This window comes from Suricata suricatta, chromosome 17 (assembly GCF_006229205.1).
Source record: "Suricata suricatta isolate VVHF042 chromosome 17, meerkat_22Aug2017_6uvM2_HiC, whole genome shotgun sequence".
NCBI lineage: Eukaryota > Metazoa > Chordata > Mammalia > Carnivora > Herpestidae > Suricata > Suricata suricatta.
In genome coordinates, this window is record NC_043716.1 from 29,785,221 (window position 1) to 29,804,846 (window position 19,626).

At 42.3% G+C, this 19,626-nt stretch overlaps 1 protein-coding gene across 3 annotated transcripts in view; it reads right to left on the reverse strand.

Annotated features, from left to right (window-relative positions):
* TOM1L1 (target of myb1 like 1 membrane trafficking protein) overlaps positions 1-19,575 on the reverse strand; it is a 46,827-nt gene extending 27,252 nt beyond the window's left edge. The window contains exons 1-7 of one of the 3 annotated variants that reach the window (XR_003904415.1): positions 19,385-19,575; positions 17,017-17,101; positions 14,208-14,286; positions 7,976-8,125; positions 7,234-7,359; positions 5,647-5,751; positions 4,365-4,481 (exon numbers count right to left, since the gene is read on the reverse strand). Coding sequence is in view for 2 of the 3 variants with exons in the window: in XM_029927369.1 (XP_029783229.1) it covers positions 4,365-4,481; positions 5,647-5,751; positions 7,234-7,359; positions 7,976-8,125; positions 14,208-14,286; positions 17,017-17,101; positions 19,385-19,442 (720 nt within the window). In the remaining variant the exon portion in view is untranslated. The remainder of the gene's footprint in view (positions 1-4,364; positions 4,482-5,646; positions 5,752-7,233; positions 7,360-7,975; positions 8,126-14,207; positions 14,287-17,016; positions 17,102-19,384) is intronic. The other 2 variants (XM_029927369.1, XM_029927368.1) reach the window with 2 other exon arrangements.
* Positions 19,576-19,626: the final 51 nt, after the last annotated feature.

Below are 19,626 nucleotides of genomic sequence, written 5' to 3' on the forward strand. Positions count from 1 at the left end.
ATACTTAGAATCATTAAAATAGTATGATACCAACACAGGACTAAACAGACCAAAGAGAACAGCCTCCAGAAAGATATCTTTGTATAGACTCCAGAATTCGATATAGGAATGTTTGAAATTAATGGAAGAGGTACGAATCATTAGATGTTATTTGGACAACTAGCCATCTAACTGGAAAACAAAAAAATGAAGATACAGTCTCTCATAGCAAGAATACAGATTTTCATTTTAAACCACATAAAAACATTAATTTATTAAAGATATTTTTATTGAGGGGCGCCTGAGTGGCTCCATCAAACGTCCGACCCTTGATTTTGGCTCAGGTCATGATCTCATGGGTCAGGAGTTGGGAGACTCGCCCTGGGTTCCATGCTGACAGGGCAGGACTCTCTCCCCTACACCCTCTGCACCACCGGACCCCCCACACTTGCTCATTCTCTAATAAGTAAACTAAAAAAAATGTTTTCAAGTGACTACACCATGGCAGGTAGTGGTCTGAGAACCAGAACCTGCACACTCAGATAAGCTTTGGGGAGCTTCCGTTCTACTAGGCGGCAAAGGTGGCTGAACAAATATTTGAGAAAAGCCTCAGAGCACTAGGTGGCGGATGAAATGGTAATGGGGCAGGAGTTGACAAAAATCTAGAGTCTAAAGCCTGGGGAGTCAGAAAAGGCTTCCTGGAGGCGGTAAACTACTAAGCTCAGCGTGAGGAGGAAAAGCTGGCCATTGAGAGAGAGGGGGAAGTGGAATAATCGAGGATGAAACTGTCCCAGCAAGAACTCGGTGTGTCCAGGAAGGTGGCCAGTGTAGGTGGACCGAAGAGTTCATGTGCTGTGGGAGGAGAGGTAGGCAGGAGCTGGTCAGAGAGGGCTTTGTGGCCAGAACAAGGAGGCTGGGGTTTTATTCCATGTGTCACAGGAAGCCACTGGAGGGTTTCAAGCAAGGACAACATCATCTGGTTTTTGCCTTTTAAAAAGCTCTATGGACATGCTCAATATCATTAGAAAATGCAAATCAAAATCATAATGAGATACCCTTGGCACCTACTAGACAGCTATGAAAAAAAGAAAAAGAAATGTTGGCAAGGAAGCAGAGAAAGCAGAAATCTCGCACATTGCTGGTGGGAACATAAAATGGTGCGGCCACCGTGGAAAACGGTTTAACTTTTTAAGGAACTGGCAGAGTCAGAACTACTCCATGACGCAGCAGAGCCACTCCTAGGTTATACACTCAAAAGAACAACACAGAGGACGCCTGGGTGGCTCAATCAGTTAGCCATTGTCTGACGTCAGCTCAGGTCATGAGCTCATGGTTTGTGGGGTCAAGCCCCGCACTGGGCTCTGTGCTGACAGCTCACAGCCTGGAGCCTGCTTCGGATTCTGTGTCTCCCTCTCTCTCCGTCCCTCTCTGACTCATGCTTCCTCTCTCTTTCTCAAAAACAAGCACTGAAAAAAGATTAAAGAATTGAACATAGAAATACAAAAAAAAAAATAGATGGATATTCATAGCATTAAGAGCCAAAAGGTGAAAACCCAAATGTCCATTAACTAATACATATATAAGATGAATTATATCCATATAATGGAATATTATTAGGCCACTAAAGGAATGGAAATCTGATATGTGCTACAACGTTAGTGACCCCTGAAAACAAGGTTAGTGGAGTAGATGAAGATAAAGAAGCCAGACACACAGGCCACATATTGCATAATTACATTTACACATAATATCCAGAATACATAAATGCATGGAAATAGTAAGCAGATAGGTGGGCCTGGGCAAAGACAGGACTGGGGAGAAACTTAGTGGGTATGGGGTTTCCTTTTCAGAACTAGTTCCAAAGGTTCTGGACCCAAAGAGAACCGGTTCCCCTGTGACTGTACCAGATGCCACTACATCATGCACTGTAAGATGGTTACTTCTATGTTATGTGAATTTTACCTCAATTTTTTAAAAAAAGCAGGCTATAGAGTTGTTAGCTTCTAGGACAGTATTGTACTCAATAGCCCCCAAACCTTCCTGATAACAAAACCCCTAAAAATGCTAGATACGATAATAATACTATTCTAACATACATGCTTATGCTGTCAAGAAAGAACGAGAAATCCTCAAACCCTGAAAAAACAAATAGGATCCAAAGACAGGAGAGGCGACAAAGGTACAAGGCTTGTAAGGCACCCATCTGTCAAACTCCAATAACTCTGGAGACAAAGGGGCAGGAGACAAAGCCTGGAGCCTGAGCAAGATGGGAAGATGCATCAAAGACCCCCACTATGGAGCTGGGACACCTACTGGCTACAGCCGATATGTAAAATAAGCAATCTATCTATTGGCCCCTGCCCCTGGTTTCTAGCAGAGCTCCTAAATCCTGTGCAATTCCATGGGGGATAGGAGCATCTTCAGTTTAATGAGGTGACTTCTGGTGGGCTCCTGGATGGAGGCTGCTCACCAGAGAGACCAAACCACTATTATGAGCTTGGAATGTCAGCCCCAGGCCCCATCCTCTGAGTGGGGAGAGGGAGTGAAGGTTCGAGGTAAAAATCGACATGCCTATGTGATAAAGCCTCCACAAAACTCCAAAAACAAGGGGTTTAGAGAGCTTCCAGGTGACCGAGCGCATCCATGCGGCCAGGAGAGTGGTACATCCCAACTCCATGGGTACAAAGCAGCACTTGGAACTTCTGGACCTTGGACCTATCTCTTCAGACTATTCATCTGTATCTTTTGTAATATGCTCTATAATAAAGCAACACATAAATGTTTTCTTGAGTTCTCTGAGGCATTCTCACAAACTGTCAAACCCAGGGAGAGGATCATGGGAACCCCCAGCTTACAGCGTGTCAGTCGAAAGTGTGGGATACTCAGACTCGCAACAGGCATCTGAAGTGGGGATGGTCTTGTGGGACGGAGTCCTTTACCGGTGTGGTCAATGCTAACTCTGGGTACTTAGTGTCAGAACGGTTTAATGTGAGGGAGGAAAAAACACCTCACACGTGTACTTGGTGTCATATGTGTTATAAGGAGAGAAATAGTTTTCTCTTATGAGGGAATTGAGAGTACAAGAAAAGATTCCAATTCTTGTCAAAAGAATGTTAAGAGGGGCGCCTGGGTGGCTCAGTTGGTTAAGCTGCTGACTTCAGCTCAGGCCATGATCTCGTGGTTTGGGAGTTCGAGCCCCGTGTCACGCTCTGTGCTGACAGCTAACTCAGAGCCTGGAGCCTGCTTCGGATTCTGTGTCTCCCTCTCTCTGATCCTCCCCTGCTCATGCTCTGTCTCTCTGTCTCTCAAAATAAATAAACATTAAAGAAAAAAAAAGAATGTTAAGAATAGCACTCTCGCGAGTGCTCTATGTGTTATGAACGAAAAACATAAAAAGTTTCACATTCAATAGGCTTGGTCAGGTGCCACAACCCATTCAACTTCAATGGGCCATGAGTGGTATTCTAATGTTCATTTATACCCCAAGACTCCTTACTATTCAGGGCAACACGCAGCCCTAAACTCTAACGTCAAAACAACGTATTAGCATTAGCCTTGCAAAACACAACCAAACGTGTGCCCAAAAAGGCACTTTGGTGTCCTCCAGGACAGCACAAAATATAAAGCTGGATGCATGTATTTAAATGGAACGTTTCTATGTACATTTTTAATGGAGGACTGTTTGCCACAGAAGGATGAAGCAGGGAGAAAAGTCATAAATCATGTCACTGCAGAAGCTCTGAAAGGCTTGGGAAGACCATGTGGCACTAGAAATACTGCTGTGGCCATTTCTGAAAAATATGATCTGTCCCATATTCTTATTTTGATATTTAATTAAAAAATTTTAGTTAACGTGCCTGTCACATGTGAGTCACAAAATTTATATCTGTAAAAGCCTTCAATTGTGGATTTTTTAGAAAGGATTACTACAAAAGAACTATAGTTAATGATTAATTTTCCTTTTACTCTAATAGAATATATTAATATTTCCTTTGGGCTCTGTGCTGACAGATCTGGTTGGGATTTTTCTCTCTCCCCCTGCCCCTACTCTTAATCAATCAATCCTCTCTCTTGTTCTCTTTTTCTCTCTCTCTCTCATATGTGTATGCTCCCTCTCAAAATAAACATTAAAAAAAAAAACAATTAGTGACTAGTGGAGATTGTATATGACCAAGGCTATAACTGATTTAACGTTGTTAATTTATTCTAAGAGAGTAAGAACCATGTCTAAGTTACTATTACGTTTTTGATAAGGTCATTCTTGCATGTCCTTGTTTAGAAATCAACTGAAAATGAACTAGATAATATGAAAGTTATTTTTAGAGCCTTGAGATGGAAGACACCTTAAAAGACTGTGGCTGACTGTCCCTGCAATCATCCTATACCTGCAGAAGCTCCATGTCTTCACGGTCTTCAGACCCAGGAACGTTCTCCATCAGTATGGCAGACATCACTCTCACGTTCATTTTGGCCATATCCAATTCACTGTGCAACTTTCCAATCTGTGGAGAGCAACACCATCACAATGTGACCCATCAAGAATTGTTACCCCATTTTATGCTACTAACGGGACATTTGCTAGTAAAGTCTTTTGCAAAATTTAGCATTTTCAAATTTATATAAATATCTAATTGTTTTATAAATGTACAATCTGTTACCTTCTAATAGGACTTGAGATCTTTCATAATAAATCTAGAAATCTGCTTTAAGAAAGTTAAAAGTGGGGGCGGCTGAGTGGTTCAGTTGGTTAAGCGTGCGACTTCAGCTCAGGTTGTGATCTCACGGTTCGTGGGTTTGAGCCCTGCATTGGGCTCTGTGCTGACAGCTCAGAGCCTGGGGCCTGCTTCAGATTCTGTTTCCCCTTCTCTCTGCTCTTCCCCTGCTCATGCTCTCTCTCTGTTTCTCAATAATAAATAAATGTTAAAAAACTTTAAGAAAAAAAAAAGTTAAAAGTGAACGGAAAAAAGTCAGATTAGAACCAATATGGAGAAGGGAGAAGGTGACTATCACAGAAACCTGGAAAAAATGGCAATGTCAGCAGCAAAACCAATGGGGGGAAAATAAGCATTTTCTAGTTCTCATAGTGTTAGAAAAGGGAAAAAAATTTGAGAGAAAAATTATTTTCTTTTTGCAATAAATTCTAAGAGAAATTTAAGAGATTTTTATAGAATAATGAATAATAATACAAGGTCTTAAATGATAGATCCCTTATAGCAAAACATAAATAAGCATCAATAATTGCCAGTTCTCTGGACCTTTGATAAACAGATGTAGACAACAAAGTAAGTGTAATTCAGTTGGCACAATTAATGCTAGGAATAAGGCTACCACTTACCGAGCTCTTTGGAATGGTATATTATGGGCAGTCCTACCAGGATCAACAGGAATCAGCTGGTCAACACAAGACCCATTCCACAGCCCAGCCTCCACAAAGACAACCACTAACCAAGCACAATGGTTAAGAGCTTGGGCTTTAGAATCAGACAGAATCCACAGGATTCATTCTGCTTAGAACTGAGCCATAATAAGTATCACTTGGCTTCAGTCCCCTCCTCTGTAGAGTAAGGGTAATAATGTGCCTCCACCTCCCAATGTTGTGAAGAAAAACTGCATATAAAGTGCTGATAACTTAGAGTCATCAATAAGTATAGTCGTCACTGTTGTTACCTGTTCTGGGACCAAGGTAATAGTAGAGCTCTTGGGAACAATCACAGAAGGAAGAACTGGTGCAGACGGAACAGATGATGGCGGGTTCGAGGAGATCTGAGCGGTCTACCAATGTGAAATACGGAAATATTACTACTAGAATTTACGCAGCCACCCCAAGCCTGGCTTTTCTGTTCAGATGGCTCACTCGTTCCTCTCAACCAAAATCCTGGGTACAGGGTGTTGGCCCAGAGTCCATCGTCAAGTGTCCAATCTGTCCAGCATTTTGAGAATAGTGCTAATAGTGTGCCCTTAAGAGAGTATCCAATAAAAGATGGCTATTACAATTACTAACTAAATTATCATTTAATAAAGTGCTCTAAGTTTATACCAAGGATCTACAAGATAAACTGCCATGTGAGATTATTGCTGCCCTCTCTTCAGGTTTTTAAAAAGAAATGCTAAATCAATTCGTGTCAAGTCTTTTTAAGCCACGACTAGCAAGACATCTCTCTTCTCCATTAATGAATGCTTCCCAGAGTCAATGCTGTGTTTCCAACCTTGAGTGGAGAACCCGAAGCAAAGGGCTCAGGCCAGTATTTTGAAATTAGGTCCAGAGAAGTCAGCTAGAAATCTTGTAAATATGGGGAGTTTAATTGACAGTGGAATATGTCTAACATGCTCCTATATTATGTACACCCCAAAACACACACTGAGTAATTGAGTAGCGAGGTCCTAGGACATTACTATATTATGCCTAGGAAGAAAGAATCAAAGGAGTGTGGTGACTCATGCAGGTAAAATGTTGGGGCAGGTGGCTAGTGGTCAGGGAATAGCATGCACAAGTAGAAGAGTTAGCCTTCAGGACAAAGCCTCCACAAAGGTCAGACTTCTGGTATACACCTGCACCACTTTTCCATCAAGGCAGGACTCCTCAATAGACAGAAGGGAAGAAGGACTGTTTTCACATTATGGAAATTACAGTCAGAGCTAAACTGTAATCAGTACTCAAAGTATTACAAGTTCAAAAGCTTATATGCAAAAATTATTTGCAAATTTGAGAAAGAATACATGTGAATATCCAGAAACTCTTCCATAGACTGAGGATTAATAACAAGTTTAATAGAGGACTCCCCAATGTAGAGACCCTTGCCTGCCCAGCACAAGTCCTTTCTTTTGAAAACAGCCCCCTCTCTAGTCTAGCCAAATGATTTCCCTCTGGAGCCACCACGTTCTTATAGGACCTCGGATAACTTGTTCAGAAGCAGAGGACTGACCCAGGTTGGTCCCTTTTCCAAGGTTTCGGAGCTTACAATCTGAAAAAGTTAAAGTTCTAACATGAAAATTTGAGAGCTAGATCTACTTTGCAGGAAAATCTAGTCTGCAATGAGAAACAAGTAATGACATTTGAGTGCTTGGTTCTCTGTTCCAAAGATCCAGCTAACACCAACCTTCTTGTGGCTTGGTTATTCTAGGAGATATTGCAACAGTCTTCTTATAAACTCATCTTTTGGTTTAAGCTGGATAGAGGCAGGGTTGTCCCTTTCTAAGAAAAGAGTCACATAATATACTATCTTAGTCTGTGGCAGTTGAAGAAGGGCCTCCTACCTCTTGTCTTGCTGTTTCAGCCTCTGCATCTGAGGGAGGAAACTGAACACCTTTCTTAAGAAGGTCAAGGTACACTTCTTTCACTTCACTTACTTCCACACCTCCTGGGAAGCCTTGTGACCAAGTCTGAATTCAAGAAATCATTCCAGATTTAAAACAACAGCTAAATCAAAACACAATTTTTAAGCTGGAGACAGAAAATGAGAGATTAACAATTCTGTAACCTCCTAAGAGGAAGGTTTTGAATGCCATGGACAAAAAAAAAAAAAAAAACCAGTTTTCAGAGACTAAAATAATAATACATTTTTAATCATCAGAATCCCATGCTTCAGCATTTTAATGAAACCCTGGAATAGGTACTATTGTTTTTTGCTGTACTGAATACAGAATAGACAGATTCTAAAATAGGATCAGTAGCAACTTTGCCAAATAACTCTGAGAGTCGTCTGTTATCTACTCCAGAACAGTTTCCCTATCTGCCAAATAAGTGTACACACTGCTCTCTTATCTGACATGAATAAAACAGAAACTCCAGAAAAAGTATGGAAATAACTAAAAATTCTTCAGAAATAGGGCATGATCCAATTCTAATAAATTATTATTACTTGGAAAATAAAAAGAGTACAGTGTTTTCTGGCTTCATCCCAGGTTTATAAAAGGATCACTAAGCCAATCAAGAGGTAAATAATTACAGTTCTAATCTTAGAGGTCTTCCATCCCGTAAGGCATACAACAGACTTACCTTAATGAAATTCAAGATTCTATTCTGAATGTCTACGGGTAAGTTGTATCTGGGGTTCAGCAGCTTAACCAGACTATCTTTAACGAATTCCTTCTTCACAATCAGGGACTGGAAACTTGGACCACAGTTCTGCATGCACATGTCAATAAGCTAAATTTGAGAGAAAATGTAAATTTAATTATATCTCTCTGGCAAAACCTCCTACATAGAAGGTAAAAATTGCTAAGTAATGATTTCCACCAGTATCCCAATTAAACAGAATTTAGAGTCTACTAAAATAGATGGTAAGTGTTAAGTTCTAGGAATGTGAGGAAGCATGATGTAGATGCTTAGAGGAACAGATTTCTTGGGGAGTCGGGACACAATCATCAGAGCATTAAAACCATTAAATACCAATCAATACTCGGTAGTAAACACCAAAGGCCAAATGGAAAGTGCTATAGACACATGGGCTACAGACTAGGTGATATTTGTCCTTTTTCCAGGGAAGTTCTGATATATTCCTGTGGTCCTGGCTTTACTAATGATCTTTTCGCTCCAGACTGTCCTGGTCTGGATGATAAATTACACAGTCATCTTAGCTACAGACCTTTATGGACAGATAAATTAGGGCCAAGTGATACTTTAGGGCCAATGGTTTTAAGACTTTTGGAAAAAGCTGGTCCTAAGCTGGGCTTTGAAATATAGTTAAGCACAAATGAGTGTTGAGCTATATTCTAGGAAAGTAATGGTATCAAAATACATACATGTATTCAGGGGACAAAGCATAGGAGATCTCAGAAGGGAAAGGAGTAGTCTGGTTGGAAGGGGCTTCTTCATGTGGGCAGACTCAATGGGGAGGTAGGTGGCTAGAGTCTGGAAGGGCATCCTACAGCCTGTACGGAAATGCATGGCAGTGAATGAAAAGAGTTTGGCCACTGCACTGAGGCCAGTGAAGTGCACTTGTCTGTCACCATCGCACCTCTCTTCTGAACTTGAGAGGAAGGTTAATGTGCACAAATACCCTCAGAAGGTGTTCGAGCAGCACACTACAGAGGGTACCTGGAAGGACAGTGAATCCAGTAGGGACCCACGAGTACAGAACCAAGGCACAAAGGCCTAAACCAGAATGATGTGGGTACAAGGAAAGGAAAGACTGGAAAGAATCATGAAGGCAGAACATTACAACTGATGTTTGTCAGAAAAGGATGGCTGAATGGAAAGTCACCATTATTCTGCATGGGATTCATGGACCCTCAGATGGAAATCTGGAAGTGACTGGAGTAGTAGCCTTGGTCTGGGGTAAAAATGAAGAGTTGATATTTAGATATTTTGAGTTTAATGGTACTATGGATTGAATGTCTGTGTCTCTCCCAAATTCATAGGCTGACATACCAAATCCCTAATGTGACGTGCAAGTGGGTCCTTTGGAAGAAATTAGATCACAAGGGTGTATCTCTGAGCAAGGAGATTGGTGCCCTTATAAAAAGGGACAGGAGGGGCACCTGAGTAGCTCAGTTGGTTGGTTAAGCATCTGACTGTGGCTCAGGTCATGATCTCACAGTTTGTGAGTTTGAGTCTTGGATCAGGCTGTTTGTGCACAGTTCAGAGCCTGGAGCCTGCTTCAGATTCTGTGTGCCTTCTCTCTCTGCCCTCCCCCATTCACACTCTGCCTGTGTCTCTATCTCTCAAAAATAAATAAACTATCCATAGAACTCCCCTATGACCCAGCAATAGCACTGCTGGGGATTTACACAAGGGATACAGAAGTGCTGATGCATAGGAGCACATGTACCCCAAGGTTCATAGCGGCACTTTCTACAATAGCCAAATCATGGAAAGAGCCTAAATGCCCATCACCTGATGAATGGATCAAGAAGATGTGGTATATATATACAGTGGAGTACTATATGGCAATGAGAAAGAATAAAATCTAGCCATTTGTAGCAAAGTAGATGGACCTCCAGGGTGTTATGCTAAGCGAAATAAGTCACGCAGAGAAGGACAGATACTATATGTTTTCACTCATAAGTCTAACAGGAGAAACCTAACAGAGGACCATGGGGAGGGGAAGGGGGAAAGAGAGTTGGGGAGACAGAGGGACGCAAATCATGAGAGATTATTGAATACTGAAAATGAACCGAGGGTTGAAGGGGGAGAGGGAGGGAGGAAAAGGTGGTGGTAATGGAGGAGGGCACTTGTGGCGAAGAGCACTGGGTGTTATATGGAAACCAATTTTACAATAAACTATTAAAAAATTTTTTTAAAAGGGACAGATGATCTCTCTTGGCCATGTGAGGAGGCAATGACAAGATGGCTGTCCACAAACCAGAAAGCAGACTCTCACCTGCCACCGGGTCTGCTGACACCTTGACCTTAGACTTCATAGCCTCCAGAATGTGAGAAGTACAGGTCTATTGTTTAGCCAGTCTGTGGGAGTTTTGTTATAGCAGCCCAAGAGGATGAAGACAAAACAGATGGTGACCACATTCAAGTTGAAACGTTTAACTGAGAGCTATGTGTGCACACCTGCAGCTCAGAAGGGATGGAGGCCGCACGTGAGAAACCAAGGCTGTGTTCGGGGAGCAGGGGAGGAAAGGCTGAACACTGGGGTTCACCTATCACACAGGCCAGAAGAAAACTCCATAAAGACGATCAAAGAGCAACCAATGGAAACTGAAGCATAAAAAGAACATAATATTGGTCAAGTCAAAAGAGGGCAGTTTCCACAAGGATCACATGTTAAAACAGTTAAGAACAGGACATGAAAAAATACTCAGCTAGGTTTGTGGATCAGTGGGATCACTAGTCACCTAGAGGAGTTGGGGGGGGGTGGTGTCCATTTTCAATCAAGCAACAGAAACAGAAGTGAGGCTAAGAAAAAATGAGCTGGGATCTAAAAAAATTAAATCTCTATTTTCTATGCTGCCACCTCTCAGGTGGAAGAGGTCACAGAAACCCTAATGTGACCAGGAGAGGCATGATCATCTTTGCAGAAAAGCAGCCCTGAAAATGGACTCTCCACTATGCTGTGTGCTGGGTCACTGGAATGCCAATGTACAAAGAAGGTATGAGAGCTGTGGTTTTAAGGGCAACATGGCGAAGAAGCAGTCATAAAGCTGAGCACAGGTAGCTAGCTATCTGAAATATGGAAAGTATTTAAAGCAAAGGAAAATAAAAACAAAATCCAAAACCTACTGAGATAAATATTTTAAAGCAAGCTGTTCAGAGAAAATTTAAAGTTGTGTAACGAATGACTTTTCCTTGATCCACTGGGGTGAGTTATTAGAGGAAATACAGAAAGGAAAAGTACCACTAATTCAATGGGAATTTATACAAATAACTTCATCCAACCCATTACACAGTCTCATTAAACAAGAGTGCCTCCAAGTCTCACTTTCCCTTTTGGTGAAATGAATAAGGAGTTTCTTGCTAAATATTTCAAAAACTGATTTTTATCTTTGGATCACTGAGATTTTATGGTAATGGGTAGCATTCCCAGGGGATTACATGCAAAAAATCAGAGAGTCAACATGAAATGCTGAGAATGTTAACATCTGGAGATCACAAATCACAGCCCTTTGTGTTTTCCCATCGGAATCTACAATTTCAGGACTAATTACTTCCAGCTCACCTCTTTCATTATGTCACCTCTTTCACCCCAGAGCCCACGGAGATAAGCAATAGAACCTATTGTGCCAAACTGGAAAAACACCCTGCTTTTACACATTCTGAAATTGGGCTTTGGTACAATTTAGGCATTCAGATCCTGTTCAGATAACTTATCTTTGGATATAGACACCATAATCTCAAGTGGAATACAGGGCCTAGAAGCCAAGGAACCAACAGAGACTTTGGTAGGAATAAAGAGTACGTCTCACTAATCTCCTTTTGTGCTAGACTTGGCAAGTTGTTTATCCTTCTAAGCCTCGGTCTTCTCATATGCAAAATGAGCCATAATACCTCCTTGTAGAGGCTTCTTATAAGGCCTAAATGAAATATAATGTATATGAAGAGCCACACACATAGCAGGACTGTAATAAATGGTAACAATTTTGATCATCTGTTCCTGTGGATAATTCCCTATCAGGAGAAAATATGTTGATTAGCAGAGAGAAGTATTCTTCTTAGAAAGACTGGAAGAAAAAGAGCTACTTAGGAGTTTCATTTCTTGCAATAAATTTCTAAACCAAACACAGTAAACTAGGCTTTGGGGCCATCCAGAGCTGCAGATCCCACGGAGGTATGGCCACCCTAGGGGATGAGCTCACTCTCCAATGAGCTCCTGGAGGAATTAATACATTTTACACAAATTCTGAAGCCCCCATAACTCACCACCCAGGTGGTGTTCCACAAAGGCCTATTAAGGAATTGATTCCCAGGGACTTGTTCAACCACTTTCCACTTGACAATAATAGTATTTTGCTGAGACTGATCACAATGGACCCTATCAGGGGACTAGCCTCTGGCTAAGAGTTATGAAGCTTGGTAACAAAATGCTTTTTAAAAAACCAATCCACTGGCTTCTTGACAAAACTGCTCTACCAACTGATGGTAGGAAATCACAGTGTAGTCCAATCCCATCAAAGACCTAATCAAGGCTAACAAAGTCCATGGAGAACCCAAATGACACATAATTCAAAGAACATTTATAAGTGACTTTGACAGGCTCTCATCACTTCAGAGTAATAAAATGGAAGTGTCACATATGGGGATTCATTTTTAAAGAATTCATTGGTAAACATGTAATTGCTTTGACAGACATTGGATGATTCTTTCTGTGACTAATTTCCCTCATAATTAAGTCTGGCTTAAGTTAATATTAAAGTCTATTCTGAAGCCATAAACACCTGCAGTGCAGTGAGTAGTCAGAGATGAAGTGATTGGGGCAAATCTACATGAAGCTATCAAGAGTCAAAGGCCTATTTAAAGACAATCCAAGAAGTAGGCACCTTAATAACCTCTGACCTAACTATGAGGGGCTATTCTGATTCCCAACCCATGATCCCCTCTTGTCCCCCCCCCCCGCCCCCTTATTTTGGCACAGGCTTTAGATTTGCTTGTTCTCACATTCTGGTGTGGAAAACATGAGGTGGAAGATGGACAGTTATCAGAGGTGGAACAAGTAATGGGAACAGGCAGGTAGCTTTTAGCAAGGCTTTAGATATCTTTCTGCCTAAAGGGAAGAAAAAATGGGAACCCAAAGAGAAATGGAGGGCCAGAAGAGACAACACTCTAAAATAATCCCACCTCTTTCCCAGCTCATCATCAGAAGAGGAAAGCAGGATGGAGACCAGTAGGGAGATAGGGATAGGAACCAACCACAGGAATGCCAAGAAGGCTGGTACAACAGAGAAAAAGACACACCCAGTATATAAACACCCGTTAGAAGGTGAAAGAATACCACAGGCTGAAACATAGAAGGTGGCATACATTTATCAAGAAAAATGGGAGTTTTCTTCTCCTGAAACTCAAACACTAGAGCTGTGCTCATCTCAGCCTCATAGTCCTCTTGATAAATACTCCCAGAGCCCCTAAGGAGAGGGTGATGCTTGCTGATTAGGGCCTTAACCTTGTGGACTGGGGCCTGGCCAAGGTGAAACAAAGGCATGCAGGAGAAATGAGAAAGCCACAGAGCTCACTCGGGCAGCAGGCAGGGCTTACAAAACGTAGCTTAGTGAAAAGGGCAACTCACCAGACATGACTCAAGAGGTCCTACGGGCAAGGATGAGGGGGGAAACGGGAACGCATCCAGTAAGTGCCCGAACCCAAGTCCCAGACAATAAGGTGTACAGCACTCTTTAAATCAACAAAGAACACTCTTCAAATTATACCATGCAGGAGAGCTTGGTTGAAACTTAATGAGCTGCCAGCACCTCAGAATTCCATAGAGCTGTTCAAGTGAGGTAAAAAGCTAACAGGGAAGCATTTTTCAAGACTTCAATTCTCCCCATGGGTAATACATAGACAGACTTCTTGACTGGCTCAGTGTCCACAAGTTCCCATCTCCTGAGCAGGAAAAGCTGATTTTCCAGGAATACTCCCTTTCCACAAAATTAAATACTATTACAATCAGCAAAACTGCAATTCTCAGTTTTATTTCATATGGTAAGTAACTTTGTACTAACCTATCTCAGAATCTATTTATCTATCTATCTAGAGGGTTTTGTTTTTTGCTTTATACTCCAAACTAAAAATGTGACTATAGCTTGGGAAATCCTAGAATCTTAATTATAACATTAAAAGTACTTACTGACAAGGTAAGTTGGATTTCTTTATGATTGTAGTTTTTGGAAATCCTTTTCTTCAAAGCTTTTACTGCATCTTTTGGCCTACAGCAATAAATACAGTGGCATCATCAATTTAGGCATTGCTGAAAATAAGAAGTCTCTGAAAATTAATATGCATCATGGAAAGAGAAGACCAAGATCCTGGTTCTGCTGTATGACCCTGGGCCAATTACTTAACTTCTCACACCTGTTCTCTCATATATGTAGGCAGACAATACCACCCACCCCCTTAAGAATCAAATAGAATATTTACATAACAGTATTACTTAGAACGTACTACATGCGAAATGTATTCATATCCATATCCCTCTATCACTGCACAAAACTGGTTTACAGGAAATTAGTTTCCAAAACAATGAAGGTTACTATTGTTAAGACTATTTCCTGAGCACTCTAGAGGGAAGGGGAGTAGGAAAAATTATGACTCAGTAGGTCAGCTTCTGACAGGCTACAATTTTACATTATAAAAGGAAAAATTATGTAGAAGCAGAGGGTCAAAATTTACTTTGATGTAAATTTGATGTAGCCTAAATGTCCATCACCTGATGAATGGATCAAGAAGATGTGGTATATATACACAATGGAGTATTATATGGCAATGAAGAAGAATAAAATGTGGCCATTTGTAGCAAAGTGGATGGACCTCGAGGGTGTCATGCTAAGCGAAATAAGTCAGGTAGAGAAGGATAGATACCATATGTTTGCACTCATAGGTCTAGCAAGAGAAACCTAACAGAGGACCATAGGGAGGGGAAGGGGGAAAGAGAGCTGGGGAGAGTGTGGGACACAAATCATGAGAGATTATTGAATACTGAAAATGAACCTTGGACTGAAGGGGGAGTGGGAGGGAGGGAATGGAGTGATGGTCATGGTGGGGGGCACATGTGGGGAGAAGCACTGGGTGTTATATGGAAACCAATTTGACAATAAACTATTAAAAAAAAGAAGCTAAGAAAGTATTTTATCACAATAAAATTATTATAACTAAAAAAAAAAAGGAAAAATTATGTAGAAGCAGAGGGTCAAAATTTACTTTGATGTGTTGAAAGGTACAACCTTCCAGTTAGAAGATCAATTCTTCGGAGACGTAAAGTATAATACATCGACTACAGTTAATACTGCTATATGGTGTGCCCGAAAGGTGCTAAGAGTAGCCGTTAAAAGCTCTTATCATGAGGCCAAAACACGTTTTTGTTAACTATATGAGGTGACAGATGTTAACTTACTGTGGTGATCATTTTATAGTACAGACAGGTCAAAGCATCACACTTTAAACATGTACACTCTAAACTTCTACAGTGCTAAATGCTAATTACATCTCAATAAAATGGAGAAAAGGATACAAATCCTTTTTGCATGTTACCCTCCAATTTTGTCTGTGTTTGTATGGGTAGAATTCCTAATCCAGGACAATTATCTATGTTTATCTAGAATTATAACTATCATAAACATATAGATATTATCTATATTTCTAAAATCATACATAGAATCTAGAATTAAACTCTTAGAAAGGTTTAAGAATAAAGGTAATTATTTTTAAAGGAAACATTTTACTTTGAGATTTCCTTTTTGTATTATTAATGAAGAAATTAGTATTATCAGTGAAGAAAAGGTTCAGAGGAACCTTTCTTCATTAACAATCAACATAAACGAGACTAAATCTTTTACCGGGTTAATGTGCACAGAAAAATTAACAGAATTGTATCCCTTATAACAACCCATAATTCAGACTAAATTCACAAAACAGTTGACCTTAATGGTTTTTTAAAAATTTTTTAACATTTTATTTATTTTTGCGAGACACAGAGACAGAACCTGAGCAGGGGAGGGGTAGATAGAGAAGACACAGACTCTGAAACAGGCTCCAGGCTCTGAGCTATCAGCCCAGAGCCCGATGTGGGGCTTGAACCCACGAACTGTGAGATCATGACCTGAGCTGAAGTCGGATGCTTAACCAACTGAGCCACCCAGGCCCCCTTAATGATTTTTTTAAAGCTTCAATTCCCTAAAGCTTGAAAAGTATAACAAAAGCACATCACTTAAGAACACAGCATGAACGTGGGTGAGCTGACATTAAGAAAAAAGTGTCTTGGGGCACCTGGGTGGCTCAGTCAGTTAAGTGTCTGACTTCAACTCAGGTCATGATCTCACTGTTTGTGAGTTCGAGCCCTGTGTCGGGTTCTGTGCTGACAGCACTGAGCCTGGAGCCTGCTTCAGATTCTGTCTCCTTGTCTCTGCCCCTCCCTCACCATGGTCTGTGTGTCTCTCTCTCTCAAAAATAAATAAAATATTAAAAAAAAAGAAAAAAGTGTCTTATAAACAAGGAGAGGGAAAAAAAAAAAAGACTGCTAGATTAATTCCTGGTTAATAATGATAATTGCCCAGGACAGGTCACCACCAGGATTTTACTAGCTTCTGGATAATATTTTTCAGTTACAGTAACATAAAATACTGGCAATCAGAGCAGGGGGAATTTCTAAAGAAGGAAACAATTCTTTCTTTGAGGAAAAAGGAATTTGAGTTTCACAAAGACAAAATTTGAAACTATTGAAGAAACGGCAAAGAGAAAAAGTAAAATGGATTCTCAGCTCTTCCACACGCTGAAATAAGCAACTGTCCTAATGTTTCAACTAGACACGTCTTCAAAAGATAGTGGTGCCCAAGGGGTGATGAAAACACTCAAGAAAACCAGAGAGTTTTCAAGAGAAAAATGTGCTGCAGTACTGATGCTTCTTATCATAGGCAAATGTGTGCACCACACACTGTACTCACCCTTCGTGGGTAGTGTTAATTATGTCACAGATGTGCATAAACTGGCCCCAATCTTCAGTCTGAACTCCGGCAAATGTAGCCTTTTCTGCAAAGAAAAGCTCCTGTGTTGAGTCTGAGCTACCACAGAAGAAGAAATATCTGGCCTTCCTGAAATAATCTGCCTGGGGTTTACAGCAAGTACCATTACGTTTATATTACCAAAAGTCAGATTTTTTTCCTGAGCAATTCCCAGTAATTCAGGAATCAATCAGAACTCAAGTTCAGAGTGCTGCCATTGGAGCAGTAATGGACCTATCAGTAAAAGCTGCAGGCGCAACACTCGACAGCAGGGCCAGGACAGGCCAGCCAAACCTCCATCCACCTGCCTGTCTTTCTGAGGACAAGCACCTCGTGAGCGACGCACAAAGGGAAGTGCATAGTGCAAAGTATTTTACCTTATGCAACTTCATTTAACCCACTGTTACAGATGATGAAACACTGAAGTTCAGAGAAGTTAAGGAAATTACTCAAGGCTACGTAGCCAGGACCAGGTAGAACTAGCACTCAAATTTAAGTTATTTGGTGTCTGTTTTTATTTGCTTTTTTTTTTTAAGTCATTTATTCTCTAGTGGGGGAGGGGCATACTGAGAAAGAGGGCGATCAGAACTACTGAAACTGGTCACTCCCAGCACCTGTACTAACCAATGTTGCACCGGGCAGACTGGAGAGTTTCTGCACCTGGAACCCCCTAATTAAACAATCAGATATTTCCCCTTCTCCAGATATTCTCCTTAAGAATACAAAATGCCATCTGGGGAGAGTAACAGAACACAACCTAAACGAGCTTACTATATTTCCTTCACGGAAGAAGATCCTTAGCATGAAAACAGGAGGTCTAGGGGGGAATGAAGAGAAAGTTAAAAAGGAGAATGAAGAGAAGGAAGAATAAGGTGTGGCTGGGAGAACCCCAAAGCTCAGCCTGCCTCCATATCTAGGAAAAGAACTATTCGGATTTGGCATTCCACGAACAGAGCTGACCAAGTTTGTGTTGTTTAGACACCTACTATGGTTCCTTCTGCCAGATTCCTTGTTCCCATTTCAAGCGCTTCCTCCTACCTTCCCTTCTCCCTAGAAAACTCCTATTCATCCTTCAAAAGCCATAACAAAGTCAGTCTCTCCCTTTCCAGAAGTTTTTCCACTTTTCTTGTATTGCAAGGGTGCCATGTTGTTACTACATGACGTGAATGTCTTACCTCCGAGATTGCTCATTCCCTGAGGGTTGAGACCACGTCTCACCCTTGCCTCATCTAAGTCCAGGCTGATAGCAGGCAGGCAGCAAATATTTACAGTATTAAATAATTCATCAGCCCATGCATGAAGATGCAGTCTGAATCTGTATCCGCTCAAAGTTCATTTTAATGTCCAACAGGGATACAGCCAGCAACAGTTGAGAAAGCATCTCCCCCCTCAGTGACGGTTACTATCACCACCTTGTAAAGGCTTGGGAACTAAGGTTCAGGATGAGTGGGGTGTTAACGGGGCTACAGGCAAAACTGCCCAAATCTAAGCCTTACTGTAACCACCTGGTTCTCAGGATTTCGTCACCCCCACTAAGTTTCTGACATTATAGTTAGCACGTTTGGTTGGCATCCTTAGGCACTGTGCCACACCCAGTTCCCAAGGGAGCTGCTGAGAAGGAAGGGAGAGGGTGCTGGTGAAACCGTCCAGTCCCTGGTTTCTGCCTCCCAGGACGTTATTCAGAGTACATCCAGCCACAGATGAAAGGAAGGAGTTAGTCAAATGCCTGCGTGGTGAGGCCTCCTGTGACCCCCGACTGCCCCTCCACTCCCCGCTTCCGCTTCCCGCACTCCAGTGCATTTTCATTCTTTGTTTACCCATTAAAGTAACTCGGGTTGTTACGGGCTGGGCGCCAGAGAGGGCTGGTTTAAAGAGACCTGCCTCCCACAGTGAAGTCCCACGGCTCAACCCCCGCGAGCCTTCTTCGCTCCTCCGTGAACCGGAGAGCCACGCTGTGCCCTCGAGGGAGTGCCCGGCATGACGACTTTGCCCTGGCCCAGAGGGTGACCTCCTCTCCTCGCGGAGGCCCAAACACGCCACACCTGAATCCCGTGCGCGGTTCACCTGTTCGCTACACTCTCCAGGAAGCCCCAAAAGGGAGGGAGAGTTTGAGGTGCGGTTCCAGAGGGAGTCGGCCACAAACGCTTCGAAGGCAACCGGTGGGATGCGGGTGCCCTGGGAAAGTTGGGGGGGGGGGGAAGGGGAAGATTTCCTCCAAGTTGGACCAGGCCGAGAATGGAGTCAAGCGGGAAGGGGCCCCGGGCCCCCAAAGCCTGCCCTGGCGTCTCTCCCCCCGCCCCCGACTCTTTACCTATGAGGTGGCCCACGGAGGTCGCATAGGGATCCCGGTGACTCTTCCCAAACGCCATAGTAGCCCCACCGAGCCGGGCCCAGGAAATCCGCCTCCACCGCTCTCTGGCTCCCGACTCCACCCGCTCGGTGCCCCTGGCTCCTCCTCTTCGCCCGAGCGCTTCCCGGGCTCCGCCGAGGCTGCGCGACCTGCCCGACCGCTGCGGGGCGCCGGGCACCGGGCGTGGGGCGTGGGGCGTGGGG